At 36.4% G+C, this 15,862-nt stretch overlaps 3 protein-coding genes across 4 annotated transcripts; 1 reads left to right on the forward strand and 2 right to left on the reverse strand.

Moving 5' to 3' along the window:
* Nucleotides 1–183: 183 nt before the first annotated feature.
* On the reverse strand, nucleotides 184–5,044 carry rab34b (RAB34, member RAS oncogene family b). Of its 2 annotated transcripts, none has more exons than XM_081391158.1 (11): nucleotides 4,790–5,044; nucleotides 4,607–4,714; nucleotides 4,255–4,337; nucleotides 3,945–4,010; nucleotides 3,688–3,789; nucleotides 3,543–3,607; nucleotides 2,732–2,783; nucleotides 2,562–2,643; nucleotides 2,285–2,375; nucleotides 1,133–1,240; nucleotides 184–635 (listed from the first exon to the last, which is right to left on the reverse strand). In XM_081391158.1, the coding sequence occupies exons 2-11, from the start codon at nucleotides 4,661–4,663 to the stop codon at nucleotides 577–579; spliced, it is 765 nt and encodes a 254-aa protein (XP_081247284.1). In that variant the 5' UTR covers nucleotides 4,664–4,714; nucleotides 4,790–5,044; the 3' UTR covers nucleotides 184–576. The 2 variants fall into 2 exon arrangements, with proteins under 2 accessions (XP_081247284.1, XP_081247285.1); XM_081391159.1 differs by having other exon boundaries at nucleotides 4,607–4,670; nucleotides 4,790–5,017.
* A 100-nt stretch (nucleotides 5,045–5,144) lies between these two features.
* Nucleotides 5,145–7,300, forward strand: rpl23a (ribosomal protein L23a). Its single transcript, XM_081391161.1, has 5 exons — nucleotides 5,145–5,186; nucleotides 5,880–6,060; nucleotides 6,339–6,515; nucleotides 6,967–7,036; nucleotides 7,239–7,300. The coding sequence occupies exons 1-5, from the start codon at nucleotides 5,162–5,164 to the stop codon at nucleotides 7,251–7,253; spliced, it is 468 nt and encodes a 155-aa protein (XP_081247287.1). The 5' UTR covers nucleotides 5,145–5,161; the 3' UTR covers nucleotides 7,254–7,300.
* Nucleotides 7,301–7,861: 561 nt separating this feature from the next.
* tlcd1 (TLC domain containing 1) lies at nucleotides 7,862–14,344 on the reverse strand. Its single transcript, XM_081391160.1, has 4 exons — nucleotides 13,789–14,344; nucleotides 12,754–12,836; nucleotides 10,834–10,916; nucleotides 7,862–9,232 (listed from the first exon to the last, which is right to left on the reverse strand). Exons 1-4 carry the CDS (start codon nucleotides 13,992–13,994, stop codon nucleotides 8,849–8,851), a joined length of 756 nt encoding a protein of 251 aa, XP_081247286.1. The 5' UTR covers nucleotides 13,995–14,344; the 3' UTR covers nucleotides 7,862–8,848.
* Nucleotides 14,345–15,862: the final 1,518 nt, after the last annotated feature.

Genomic DNA, 15,862 nt, shown 5'->3' on the forward strand with positions numbered 1-15,862 from the left:
TTGAGTGTTTGTATTCAAGCTTCAGAACTTAATTCATTTCAGGCATCTGTGATTTTAAGAGGTGGCGTTATTCCCTTTTCCATGTGACATTTGTTGGAATTTTAATGCCTCTGATGCTTAAGAGACTACCAACAATTTCTCATTTATTTTGACAAAATCCATACTTAAAATAATGCTTTTTTTAAATGTTAGCCTTTATTGTCTCATGAATCAACACTTCAGAACAGAATACAACACTGTATACATGTTTGTCGAGTTGCTCATTTTTGCTTCGCAATTTTTGCTTGAGCGATACTTCTCCATTTACGTCCAACAATCCTTCCATTTAGCTCACAGTGGGAGTCTTGTGTCCGAGCAGACGGCAGCAGAGCCTGTGGTCATGAGTCTTGGCATATGTATCATATTAGCCAAAGAAACGCATGATGCAATGAAAACAAGGGCTGCATTTACACAAAAATCCATTCAGAACCACCAGGAGGGCGTTTAGTGACCTCTTAACTACACTGCATTCTGTATTCAAGGATCACTTCAATTCCCATTTGATCGGATCCATTGAAACATGTTGCATATGTTCAGTCAATGACAGCAGTTTGATTGCCTCTTCTTAAAATTTCCATCACAATTATTAGAAATTTCTGTGGAGTGAACAAAATATTTCCAACTAAGACAATATGACCATGGACCAAATATTTTCTTATACTAAAATGTTTGAAATAAGCCCAAAGGGTGAATGTTAAAGTTGTTCAAGGAATAGTCCACTCAAAAAATGAAAATTCTGCCATTATTAACCCTCAGCCTTTCCAAACAAACATGTATGACTTTCTCACTTCTGGGGAAAATAATAGATCATATTTTGAAGAATGTTGGCAAGCAAACAGTTTTGGTTCCAATTGAAGTCCATTATATGGTCAAAAAATAAAATGGAAGTCAATGGGAACCGAAATTGTTTGGTTACCAACATTATTCAAAATATCATCTCAGAAATATATATCAGAAAAAAGTCATAAATGTTTGGAATGACATGAGGCCTGGGGTGAGTAAATGCTGACAGAATTTTCTTTTTTTGGGAGGGGGGAAAGCATTTTAAGACATTTGTGATACATTACTTGGACTTTATTGAAAAAGAACTTACTGACAATATCGCCAACTTGTCTAGAATTGTTCCTCTCCAGCTCAGATAATACAGTCGCCTCAAACGTAAGTGATGCAACCCGGAGGAAGAAGTCTCTCACACTTTCCCCTATGGAGGACGACAGAAATTATACATCTGATGTCATCAAAAGTATGGAATCATTTGGAATTGTTGAAAGAAAAAGAAATCTCTTATGTTCACCAAGACTGCATTTATTTGATCAAAATACATTAAAAACAGCAATATTGTGAAATATTATTATAATTTAAAATTTGTGTATAATATAATAAATATATAAATAAATGTATAATGCCATATTCCTGTGATGGCAAAGCTGAATTTTCAGCATCAATACTCCAGTCTTCAGTGTCACATGATCCTTCAGAAATCATTCTAATATGCTGATTTGCTGCTCAATTATCAATTATTGGTGCTCAGTTATTAATAATGGTCCTTGTTATTATCAATGACGATTACAGTTTTGCTGGAAACCATGATAAAAAAAAATCTTATATACTGTAAATAAAAATAAAGCATTTATTTGAAACAGAAATGTTATATTACAACATCATAAATGTTGTTACTGTTACTTTTGAACAATTTAATGCATCCTTGCTGAATAAAGGTATTCATTTATTTTACACACATACATACAAAAAAAATCTAACTCAAACCTTTGAATGGTAGGGAACACGATTTCCCAAAAATATTACATATATATATATATATATATATAATTTTTTTTGATAATAATCAGAAATGTTTCTAGAGCAGCAATTCAGCATATTAGAATGATTTCTGAAGACACTGAAGACTGGAATAATGATGTAATGAGAAAAGACTGGAGTAAAAATGCAGCTTTGCCATCACAGGAATAAAGTACATTTTAAAATATATTAAAACAGAAAACATAATAAGTGATATGATAATATATTCAGTAGGTTATGGTGCTACAAATCCTCTCTTGGATTGAGCACTGCAGTGGTGGTTTTATACAGACAAAGATGTTTAGTGAGATTATTGCATTTATTACAACACTTCATCTAGATAGTATTGCAACCTCACATATTTCTGCCATCAGCTCAGACATACCAACTAGTTTGATGGCATTCAAAACCCCTGCTGTTAAAAGTCTTTAACACTTTACTGTACCTGACAGGGCAGAGACGGCCCAATATTCTGCTCTGATCTCTTCAGAGAGTCTAACAGCCTCTTGCTCCATTTGGGCCAACTGATCTGGGTGCTATGGAGAGAAATACTCACCTAGACTCAAGGGAACACTATTTTGGGATTATCAGTACAATTTCATGCATCCACATCCAGTTTTTCTTTAAAAGGTTAATGAGACCCCTCTATGCCAACATCGTGTGAAAGTCGCAGTGTGGCCATGGCTATTTAATATCTTACAGGTGATCATTTGATAACTCACACTAAGATCCTTCTTGGTTCCCACGAGGAAGAGGAGAACACTAGAAGGGTCATTGTCTCTCATGGCATCTTCAAGCCACTCTCTGAATAAACAGACAGGTGAGAGAAAACAGACATGATTCATGACTAATTAGACATGTGTTTCAAACCAAATAAGTGATCATACTGTACCTCGCATTATCCAAAGAGTTATAATTGCTCAGGTCAAACACAACGATGATGGCTGGAAACAAAAGACAAATGGTTTTTGCACAATCCACAGCAAGCGCATACTTAAAGGGGGGGTTGATTATGATTTCACTTTTCTAACTTTAGTTAGTGTGTAATGTTGCTGTCTGAACATAAACAACATCTGCAAAGATACGACGCTAAAAGTTAAAAGCAAAGGGAGATATTTGCTTAAAAAAATTTTTTAAGGACTACAACAAACGGCTGGTAGGGACCACACGACATTCCTCCCGGGTTAGTGACATCACCAACCCTAACATTTACATAAACCCCGCCCCCGGGAACGCGACTTATAGATTATCATGATTCATGACCGAATATGCTAATCAATGACTAGAAGATAACTACACATAAGCTACCTAAATTCATCAACTAACCATTCAGAAATGTTGTCTACATATTGCCACTTCTTCTAGAGTCTCCCCATCTTTGTCCGACTCCGGTTTGAACATAAAAGGCTAAAAGTTTTTGAAATTTTCAGTGCATGTCTGTGTGAGGTAAAAGGACACAAGCTGTTGAAGCCCCGCCCTCTGTGCCGGGAGCAGCAGCTCATTTGCTTTTAAAGGGACAGACACAAAAACGGTGCGTTTTTGCTCACCCTCAAAAAGTGACCATTTTAACATGCTATATAAAAATATCTGTGGGGTATTTTGAGCTGAAACTTCACATACACACTCTGGGGACATCAAAGATTTATTTAAGATCTTGTGAAAAGGGCACTATACCACCCCTTTAATATAGTCTGTTTTATTACCTTGAGCTCCTCTGTAGTATGTGGATGCAATACATCTAAATCTTTCTTGACCTGCTGTGTCCCACCTGCAAAGGGAAAGAGGTCCATGATCGAATGACGCAACCATACGAATGACTGTTAAACCTATAAAAAACACAAAACTCACAACTGCAAACTGAAGGGCACCCCGAGGACCTCAAATCTCTCCATCTCAAAATCCACTCCAATAGTCGCCTTGTACGTCTTGTCAAACGTGTCTTTGCAGAATCTTCAGGTCAGAAATATTAATAATCATAGTTAATCAAGCTGTTTGTCATTTATTTTTACGCACTATTGGGATTCATTTAGTAAAATTTAAATGTATCAGTAAAAGCACTATGAGATCTGAATAGAGAATAGAAAATTAACATTACAGGCTCTTACCTATTTATTAAACAGGTCTTCCCAACTGCTACATCACCAACTACAATGACCTTGGCTACATTCAGTCTGAAAATATAGTGAACATTTACAATAAAATAATGTTCATTCATGCTGCACTACGCATTTGTATCACATATACAATCTAAACCAATCTAGAGGATTTGTGTGTGAGGTTTTGCCTACATTGTGGGGAAAGGGGCTTAATAAATGTTAATGGAATATATCAAAACAACTGGGTTAATGGAAAGCCTCCACCATAATAGCAAAACATAATTGCATGTGTGTGTGAAAGAGAAAAAGAGTAACTTACCCTGATTTCTGTCCTTGACATGCCTCTCTAACAGTAATATTAAAGCCATCTTTGGTGTGCACTGCAGCGTCCCTTGTAAAGTACTGAATAAATAAACCGATATAAATTAGTTAGGTTAGGCTTTAAAAATGTAAACAAAACAAAACAGCAAAAAATATCGTTTTACATAATAATCTGGTCCAGTTGAGTCTGGTTAATAGAATTACACTCTGTGTGTAATTCAACACAATAATCCTCTACTTGTTAAGTGGTGTAATTCGGAGAGAGAGAAAACTAGGGAGAAGTATAAAGATGTGAAAGTATGTGCATTGAGACAACATTTAAAACTAACTAAAAATACAGAAAGTGTTACCAAAGGGAGTTCACAGATGATCCTGTCTCCTTTCACAGGGGGTAGAGAGCTCATCATGTGAGAGCTTTAACAACACCAATACAAACACTGAACCATTCTGTCCTGTGACTAGTGGGATAAACAAACATAAAACATAAACATATTAATAAATACAAATAAAATAAAAAAATTATTACAACTTACCTAAAGGCAGAAGGCTTTTTTTACATTCTACAAGTAGCCTATTTTAGACTTTTCTAAATTCGCATTAGGCTATTATTTAGTCGACACATTTTTGTTGTTAAGGCAACTATTATTTTGTAAGCTATTAGGTTATTTTGCGGCAAATGCATGAAATATATAAACAAGTAGGCTGGCTAGTCCTATTAAAGTTTTACTGCGTGACTGTGCTCAACACAAGCACCCCTGTATGCTGTGGCGGCGCTCGATATTTACAGTGAACATTTGAACTACAGAACCCATAATGCCTAGCGGTGTTCTCGCGATGACTGCATCTGATAACGCGAACCCCTGTGATATACTGAAGGAAACCCTTCTCGTTCTTCCTTTCCCAACATGGCCCCGAAGGCGAAGAAGGAAGGTGCGTTCGTTTTATAGGTTTTACATTATAAAAATAAAGTTTATTCTTATATATACATCTACATTTTCGCCTAGATGTAGTTGAAATAGTTATGTTTGTGTCTAGTGGTTTTATTGGGCGAATGGAGTGAAATAACATTGGTTTTAATTCAATAAGTGCCGGAGTGAGACGTCCTTAGTCGGGTTGGCGGTTAGCAAGCTAACATAATTGAGTTGCATGCGCTCTCAGTGCGTCATTTTGTCTGACTGGCCGCGTGTTAAAACTATTATCCAGTTGGCATAAACTGGTTATTTACCTACCATTTGAATTGAACGGAGTAAAACACAAGTATGACATCTCATTAGCTTGTCATCGTTAGCTAGTAAACACACGTGGCTACCCATATACATCCATTACTTAGTCATTATCAGCCAGTTTAGTGATTTAAAGAGTCATTCACTCAGCCTCGAACACGAAATCATTGTTAAATATCAGCAATTTTATGTATTGATGCATTTTATAGCTGCTACCTTTATTCATGTAACGTTAACGTTATACTGATGTGACTCTGAAAGACCATTACCTTTAATAATAAAGTAATGTAATGTTTATAAGGGATGTGAACGCAGGTTGGAATATTGTACTAATTTAAGGTGCTTCATATTGACTGCTTTGGTAATATTGTATGGTCATAATTTGTAATTCTTTCTACAGCTGTCCCGGCCAAGACTGAGGCCAAGTCCAAGGCCCTTAAAGCCAAGAAAGCTGTGCTGAAGGGTGTCCACAGCCAGAGGAAGAAGAAGATCAGGACCACCCCAACCTTCCGCCGGCCCAAGACCCTGCGTCTGAGGAGGCAGCCTAAGTACCCTAGGAAGAGCGCTCCACGCAGAAACAAGTGAGACCTGCAAGCTATTTTCTGCTTTGTGACTCCCTTAAGTCCAGAGTGCATTTGTTACTTTACTGTGTTGAATTATAGTTGACGAATGTCAGATTGTCTTAAAACCAGATGTTTTAGGATGCAAATGATGGGAATTGCGATCAAAGCATGAAATTATGTGATTACAAATTTTTAAAACACTGATGCATCCTCATTTCAACATTGAAAAAGTTGAAATTAAAGCATAAATACAGTGCAGAGTTTGCATGAGTTTGACATCTCTCTCATTCTGCCAGGCTCGACCATTATGCCATCATCAAGTTCCCCCTGACCACCGAGTCCGCCATGAAGAAGATTGAGGACAACAACACTCTGGTGTTCATTGTTGACGTCAAAGCTAACAAGCATCAGATTAAACACGCCGTCAAGAAACTGTACGACATCGATGTGGCTAAAGTCAACACACTGATCAGGTAGGTTTGTTTTTCAAGTCTTTTAAAGCAGTGGTTCTCAATCAGGGGTCCGGGGACCTCTGTGAACTTCCAAGGCTGTGAAACCAGGGGTTAAAATAACAATGCTCCCAATTTCTGGGCATAAAGTTTTAAAAAATGAAAGAGTTTGGTCACTTACAGCAGAAATGCAGGAAATAGCCAATATCTGAAAGCCTTTGAATAGTGTTGCTAATAGAGAGGGGCTTTGAGTCAAAAAGTTTGAGAACCACTGTTTTAAATCAATGCTTTTCTGGCCAATGAAGTCTGCTAGAATGATAGCCATTGTGGGAGAAGCCCTGCTGTGCAATGATGTAAAGATAATCATTACTCTGAAATTTGATGTTATCAAAGGAACCTCTGATGCACAGGAAGAGCATTGTCAGATTTGTGAAGATGCGATGAAATGTTCTAAATGCTTTATTGCTCCCTGCAGGCCTGATGGCGAAAAGAAGGCATACGTTCGTCTTGCGCCAGATTACGATGCTTTGGATGTTGCAAACAAGGTGAATTTGTAAATGTGGTGTATCAAACAATAGATGTATTGTCAGTTTCATGTAGCTAGACTGTCAGTCTTAGCAAATGATGTAAACTTTGTTTTTGCCTGAATGATTCTGATGCATTCAAAGGAACCACTGATGCTTTGTCGTCTTTCTTTTGTGAAATGTTTGTGCTCTGAACTGTGCTGATTGTCATCTTTTCTTACAGATCGGCATCATCTAAAGTGCTCTTGGGCAGATGTACAGAAGAATAAATGTTTGTAAAAACTATTTTTGTTGTCGTGGCTTCATTTGTTTGCATTTAAAACGAGATTAGAATCTGTGGTTTGAGAATAGGTTTCCTTTTTTTTTTTTTTTTTTACCCAAAAATGTCCGTTTATGTAAGATAGAGCATCAGCAGGTTAATCTGCTATAATTTAATCATTCAAGATGTATTAAATGCCAGAATTACTGTTCGATTCATCCTACCCAGTTAGGTTCAGAATTATTAGTGCAGCCTATTGAGTGCAGGGCAATGTTTTTAGGTTGATCTTTAGGGGGGAAATTAAAAATGGCACAGTGACTTACCTTAAGTTTTCCTTGATGTGAGGAGAAATGGAGAGGTTACAAAATATTTCAGTTATTTCAATGCAACAAGCCTGAAAATGGTTAACTCCTGAATTAAATATGAAATGCAAACTCAAATGATTTTTGCAAATAGTAATTCGCTGTCCCATTCCAAACTCTTTTATTGTTGAACATTTATTTGCATTTTCTTAAATATATTCATAACAGCCTGGGAAAGGTTCGCTATTCTGTTTTAATGTAAAGCATTTTCAACATTTTGTTTTTGCATGTTAAATTCTTGATAGAAAAAAATGAATATCTATTATTTGACTGAATGAACATTCCTACCACCATGTGTTCAGAGAAATATGAAATGGTGCTCCATTATTGCGATTTCTGCAGAACTGAGTTTGCCGTGTTTGCTGAGAGCGCTTCATGCCTAATACATAATTTAATAGGAAAAATACTTTGTCATTTTATCAATTTCTTTGAAGGTTGAATTCCCCTTCAGTGCTCTCTCAGAAGGAATTTAAAAAGCTGGTTTAAATTTCTGCATTTGGGTGCAAAGCTTGATGTCAGTATTACTTCAGATTAGAATCTGGCAGCTACAGCTACCATTTTGGGAAAATGCTTTAAACTGTTAAACGACAAATGATTTGAATTAGCCAGTTTGAATTGAATGACCCTTGCCTTGGATACAGTACAAAAATTTATTTTCTTAGTATTGTTTAGTTTCCCAGTATAAACATCTCAACAATCATAAATCAAGCTTATTACATTATATATTCATATATAATATAGTCCTGTTTTCTGAAAAAAATCTGGCAGTGGGGAAAGAAAAGTTTATTTTTCTTAACCCATTGGCAGAATTTTTTTCTTGTTTTTTGCTTAAACACAAATTTTATTTTATTTTGTAAGAAAATATCAGACTTGTCTTAACGTCATTTTGTTTCTCAAGGAAATGCTTCTTTTGCAATATTTGTACTGGAAAAGGCAAAAATGCTAAGATAATCACATTTTGCAGTGTAAAACCCATTTTTTAACAGATACTTTAACAATTGGCTACCATGAATCTTGAGTTTAAATGTGTTTATTGAGTGTTTTAAACATTTTTTATTCTAAATATATGTTTTATTCTAACATGTTTTAAATGTCCCTGATTGGCCACAGACTGTGTCTGGTGAGGTCTGTCTGTTCAGTACAGATATCCTATGGATAAATGTTGAATGCAGCCTTTGGTTTATGGACCGATAGACATCAGCATCTGTTAGTTTAGTCCTCAGCAAATTTAGGAGCGCTGTTGTGAGGACGCCTCTTGTTGAAGAAGTCTGTTCGGAGGAGGCGGTAGAAATAGATGAGAATCATAATGTTCATGAGCATCATGGTCATCAGGAAGTAGAGAGCATGATCCAACGACGAGAAGTGATATATGAGGTACCAGGTGAGGTAAAACTGTGCTCCAAGCCGGAAGGTCACGTAGGTCACCACATTCAACAGTTTGTTGACGGTGTAGATGAAAGAGTTTTGGGCCACCTTGGCCAGTTTGAGCAGTAAACGTGTGTGCAGGAACACGCTGTTCACCTCCACAAATAAAGCCACCACTGCACCCGCCACATACTGATGTGTGAACACGGCGTACAGGAAACACCAGATCACCTACAGGAAAAGATACAAGAGACACCCCAGGTGAATAGGGGTAAAAATCAAACTAATAGATTTCCCCAGTTGCTTGATTACATTAAGAATTGTAAACATTTTATACGTTAATGGAAATGTTTAAATATGCAATTATCGAATTAAATACTCATTTGAATATATTTCCACAACAGAAATCTGAACATTGGATAAAGCCATATATATATATGAGGGAATGTATTTAATGTAGTATTTTGTGGTATTTATGTAGAGGGAGTGTATTTTAGGTGTTTTCTATTCCCCTAGTCTGAAACAACACGTTGTGGAAAGCCATTAGGCCAAAATGTACAAGTACATGAAAAACAATGTTTTTGCCTGTAGTGTCTTTCAACCTAGTTTGCTGTAGTAAATATATAGCTACATGTATGAATTAAGCCAATCTCAGTAATAACTGAGTAACACTTTCAAAGTGTTTTAAACTCTTATTTGTTGCTTATGGTGTCTTTCTGGCAGGATTGTTTCAACTTGCTACAATTGCATGGATTTATTTCTTCAGGATGAGGCCTTGCCAAATAAGGAATCAAGTACGAAAAGTAAAAGAAACCCACACACAATAATGTATGTTCAAAGTACAAAAGGCCAATTTCCTTGGAGTATACTGGGAATGATGTGTAATCAATCATTGTGTCTGTACACACACACACAACTTCAGGATTAAGTTTGAGCCCCCTCTAATCTGTGTTCAAAATCAATAACTCTGCTTTGTTCTGAATCTCAAGTTTCTCATCTGGAACAAGTTGTGAGATTATCCGGGTCTAAATAATAGACTTTTTATAACTTTGCCTATAGCACTTAAAGGAACACTCCACCGTTTTTTGAAATAGGGCTTATTCACTTTCTTTCCTACATTTAGATAGGTGGGCAAATGCATTTTTGTCTCAGTGCATGCATTGTTTTAGTTTGACAGGGTCGGCGCTAGCTGAGCTTAGCATAATGAATGGAATCCTTTGTTGCCAGCTAGCATGTCCTGAGTAAAAGTAATATAAAAAAAATAAAAAATAAACACCTAATTACTTCTTGTGGCCTGCGTATTCACAACGAGTACAAATAGCGATGCAGATTAACACTAGGCGATTTCCTAGGCAGATATTGACATGTATTAAGGACTATATTAGGGGGAAGCACAGGCGAAGCACTGCTACTTGGGCGTGATATCTCTGCGCCCAAGTAGCAGTGCTTTGCCTGTGCTTCCCCCTAATATAGTCCCAAGTCAATATCTGCCTAGGAAATTGCCTAGTGTTAATCTGCATCGCTATTTGTAACTATATATATATATATATATATATATATATATATATATATATATATATATATATATATATATATATATATATATATTACTTTTACTCAGGACATGCTAGCTGGCAACAAAGGATTCCATTCATTATGCTAAGCTAAGCTAGCCTGTTAAACTAAAACAATGCATGCACTGAGACAAAAATGCATTTGCCCACCTATCTAAATGTAGGAAAGAAGGTGAATAAGCCCTATTTAAAAAAACGGCGGAGTGTTCCTTTAAAACATTTTTCATGGCCTTGTATTGTACCGCTGTATTGACTTACCATAACGTGGTGAAGTAAAAACTCCCAAGATGCTTTTGCGTACCCACTAAAAATAATGTCACCAGCATCCTGAATGAAGTACCCTGTTGAAAGAGATGAATGCCGAATTAATTGACAAAACCCTTAAAATATTTTTTTTTCTTGTTGTAAGAGGGCTCCATTTTACATTTCAATTGAATTGTACAATTTGTGTGAATCAGGTTCACTGTAGTGTCCCTCAATCAGTGTCAACGTTTGGCAGTTTCTATTCTCAGATAAATCTCTGGGGTTTCAGTCCTTTCAACATTGTCTGTACAAAACATTTCTTTGACTATAATTATATTTTAATTAATAAAAGTTTGGGGTCAGTTTGAAAGAAATTAAAGCAATCACGTTAAGCCCCTTGAAGCCGTGATTTACAGTGAATTTAGAACAGCTAAGGGGGATTGTTAGGCACGACGCGGAGCGGCTTTTATAAAAATATATATTTATGCTTCTATAAAACGGTAACTCCATAAAAAATATTCATTTTAATATTTATTTTATTCATAATATAAACACCAGCAACAAAAAATTAGCGTTATAACCATAGACTGTAAAGGTTACACATGTATTCCTCCGCCAAGCAATGTAGTTCCAAAGAGGTTGCCAAGAAACACGTGCAGAAACAAAGAATCACAAACGGCAGTTGCACAGTAGCCTAATACTAATGTAATGCGGTCACAGGTATGTTTGTTGTGTAATATGTTTGTATGTTAAGTAATTTACAACGGGTTCGAACGCGGCTCAACCAATCAGAATCAAGGACCGGAACTAACCGTTTTATAATACTTTGATTCAGCAAGGATACATCAAACAGATCAACAGTGTTAGTAAAGACCTGTTCTTTTAAACTTTCTATTCACTAAAAAATATGGGGGGGGGGGGGGTTGTTTCACAGTTTCCACAAAAATATTAATCATTAACTGTAAATATATAAAATGTTTCTTGAGCACCAAATCAGCATATTAGAATGATTTCTGAAGGATCATGTGACACTGAAGACTGGAGTAATGATGCTGAAAATTCAGCTTTGCCATCACAGGAATACATTATTTTTAATATGTGACCCAGGACCACAAAACCAGTCGCATGGGTAATTTTTTTAAAATTGAGATTCATACATTAAAGCTGAATATATAAGCTTTCCATTGATATGGTTTGTTAGGATAGGACAATATTTGGCCGAGATACAAATATTTGAAAATCTGGAATCTGAGGGTACAAAAAAATCGAAACATGGAGAAAATCTCCTTTAAAGTTGTCCATATATGTTCGAGATTGTGCTGCATTCACTCACAAAAATAAATGTTTTATATATTTACGGTAGGAAATTTACGAAATATCTTCTTGGAACATAATCTTTACTTAATATCCTAATGATTTTTGGCATAATAGAAAAATCGAAAATTTTGATCCATATGTATTGTTGGCTAGCTATTGCAACAATATACACGTGCGACTTGTGACTGATTTTGTGATCCAGGGTCACATATTTCACAATATTACTGTTTGTGGCTTACTGAAATAGCGTTGGTGAACATGAGATATGTCTTTCAAAAAAAAACAAAAAAACAAAAACCTGACCCCAAATGTTTGAATGGTTATGTATAATATATGCATACATACACATCTATTCTCACATTCATGTACAGTATATATAATATACACTGTAGACTGTATATATGCACAGCTTTAAGGTGTTCATAATTTTTTACACCATTATTCCAAAGACATGAGTCGCAGAACAGCTTAAACTCTTCTCATTAGATCAGAGGCAGGACATAATTTCTATATGCTTGAACACACAGGAGAACATGAGCATCACATAAATAAGATGTGAGCTGCATTTTACTGTATGTTAGTGCCATGTGTTCCTGATATGATGACGTGTTTACTGACCAGATGAGACGATGACTAGCATGTAGGCTGAAGGGGTGTAGGTTGAGTGGATTTCATGCACCATCACAGGATGCTGAATAATACTGTCGGCACACACACACAGATTCATGCAGGATCAAGATACAACAGACATGTGCTCAGTAACAGACACAGTTCACATGAGTTCACACATATAATCAGATAGAGTAAAAGAGTATGTGGCGTGCTCTCCGAGGGGAGGGCCCCGAGCTCAGAATTTGGCTCGAACCCAGAGTACTCCCCCGTTTCCCTGGCTGGGATAGGAACCAGCCAATAGAGAGGAGTCGGAATGGCAGAGGGATGCAAAAAACTGTCGAGGAACATAGGTGAGTCGGCTATGTACGTATATGATTGGATAGATCATTTGAACTTGTTTCTCCTGAACATTGTTAATAAAACATCATAAAAAAGAGTGAAAAAATCCATTGCTAATAGAAACTCTTGCTTGGGTTGTGGTATGAAGTGATTCATACTCTGTACAAAATTTCAACACCATTATTGTCAGTCACTCATTCTCTCAATCCATGCCGGTCCAGCAGGTTCTTCCTGTTTCTAAACCGAAAGATCTGTAACTAAAGGTTAAGTGCTGTTCATAAACATTTAAAAACTTATGTTTATTCTTACACAGTGCTATTAGTACAAACTAGACAAAAATGTCTAACAATATATGCTTTGATTCTGTATGTACTGTGCTGAACCTGTGCCGCGTCTTATTCAATATTTTGCCTTGTAAAAATATTTAAACATCCTTAAAATACACTAAACGTACTACGACAATTAGATATAAAAAAAAAATTCATTAAATTGTTCAAAATTCTAGATTCTAAATAATAAAACTTGTTTTGAAGAATATATCAATATATATATATATTGAAAGTGAAGATGTGTTGTCTTTTTTGCTTTACAGAGTTATTTAGATGCTAAAACTGCATTTAAGTTGTGTGGTGCTTTGTTGATCTTATTGTAAAACAATTCAATGAAAAAAAAACATGAATGAAAACTAAAAGTGCAGCTCACCAGGCGACGGCCCAGATGCCGGTAAGCATTGAGTGGACGAGTGACACTGAGAGGTTCCTCCATTTCCACGTCTTCCAGGGGTCTGTGTCCACAATGCCGGGGCAGGGCACAGTCTGCAGGAACTTGTGAAGAATCCTGAAAGTTACAGAACAGCACAAGACATACAGGGCTGGATGCTTCTGTACTTCATTCAGCCATGTGTCCATCCTCCACACTTTGTCCTGTGCCTCTCCCTTTCTCGGACAACGAGTCCTTGTTATGCTGTTCCCTTGCTGATCTAAACTTTCTGTGCCCTTTCCAACAGCGTCCACATTAAATCAGTCAGATTCTTGAAGCGGCGCCCGTTTTCTTCCACTTTTTCCTCGAGTCTCAGGCTCTTTGTATCTATTCTCCACCTTCTCGCTCTTTTCTCCACGTGCCGGTGCCTGTCATAGGTGTGGTATCTGTCACTACCTGTTTGTTCAAAACTGATTGGCTGATGATGAATATATCTGTGGTACAGTTGCAACAGGAAATTATGGTTATATCTCTTTCCCTTGAACTTTCTGTGTCCATCTCCCTGTATTCCACAATCCAGGAAAAATGTTCCGTGCTTGCAGTGATGCAGTTGTGTCAAGTGTGTGTGTGTGTGTGTGTGTGTGTGGGAACACAATAGAACAATAGAAGCCATTTAAACTCACAGTCATACTGCTGTCCCTAATAAAAGAAATGGCCTCTGTCCTGCAGCTGGATCAAATGACTTCACTCACACTGTCACAACAGGGAGGAATGGCTTACATAAAACACTTTGTTGTGTCAGTTGTGATATGGGATAAAAACTCTGCCATAACTCAATTCATGTTTATTGGACAAATGTTTGATGAATTTGACTTAACGTTGTGCTCAATGTCATATAAAGTGGCCCCAAAAGTATTTGGGCATCATTTGGGACACTTTAGTCCCATAAATGTTTAAATGTCACTGCCTTAGATGCAAAATGCCAAAACCAAGTGGCATCTGAGAACAAATGATGCAACAACAACAACAATTTTTTTTTACTTTTTCTCAGAAGTAACTTAAATGTTTAAACAGTTCAGACTAAGGTCTAACCTTAATCCTAAGGATTTAAAGGGTCCACAACTTCCTTACTTGAGTGAAAGTACAGATACTATTGGTCAAATATTACTCCGTTACAAGTAAAAGTTGTAAGGACCAATTTTTACTTAAGTAAAAGTACAGAAGTACTTGTTTTTAAAAGTAGGCCTACTTAAGTATCAAAAGTAAATGTCAATGTACTGTTTTATTATTGTTGCATTGTTGTATGTACTTACAGTAGCCTACCTTATGCCTCTGAATCTATGCCTGCCTACCCTCATATCAATATCAAATTTATTTCTCGAACACGGTTCCAGTAGTGGGATTGAATGTGAGATTGAACAAGTGCACTCAATAACGTCCACAATGGTTCCCTCAAATAATGGGCTATTAAAAAAAAAAAAAAAAATGCTTTATTATGAATATGTTAGCCTTACAATGTTACAACGTTGAAAAGGAAAATCAGGTTGATGTCAGAATCCAACGTCAGATTGACATAAATCTCCAACGTTGGACAGACGTTGTATTGTTGTTGAAAATGAAAATCGGTTTCCAGCCAAAATCATCCCCTGACTGACGTTACTACTTTCTACTCAAGGACCTTGACAGAATTGTAGTGATGTAAAAAGTACGATATTTGTCTTTCAAATGTAGTGAAGTTAAGTAAAGTTTCCAGAAAAAAATAATACTCAAGTAAAGTACAGATTCTTTTCTTTTTTTTTGTAAAGTACAGATTTTGGTTGGAAAATAAAGTCGGATTGACGTCAGAACCCACGTTGGAATCTGACATCAACCTGATTTTCATTTTCAACGTTGGGTTTGGTCTTCTAAATGGAGCACACTAGCTTATAGATAACAGTAAGGCTAACATATTCATGCTAAAAGCCAAAAAACTTTTCATAGAAACTTTAAATAGGGCACTATTTGAGGGAACAGACATTTGGGTGTCCGAAACCACTCTGGACATTATTGAGTGCACTTATTCAATCCCACTACTGGA

The sequence above is a fragment of the Scardinius erythrophthalmus genome (genome assembly GCF_964197995.2).
Source record: "Scardinius erythrophthalmus genome assembly, chromosome: 17".
NCBI lineage: Eukaryota > Metazoa > Chordata > Actinopteri > Cypriniformes > Leuciscidae > Scardinius > Scardinius erythrophthalmus.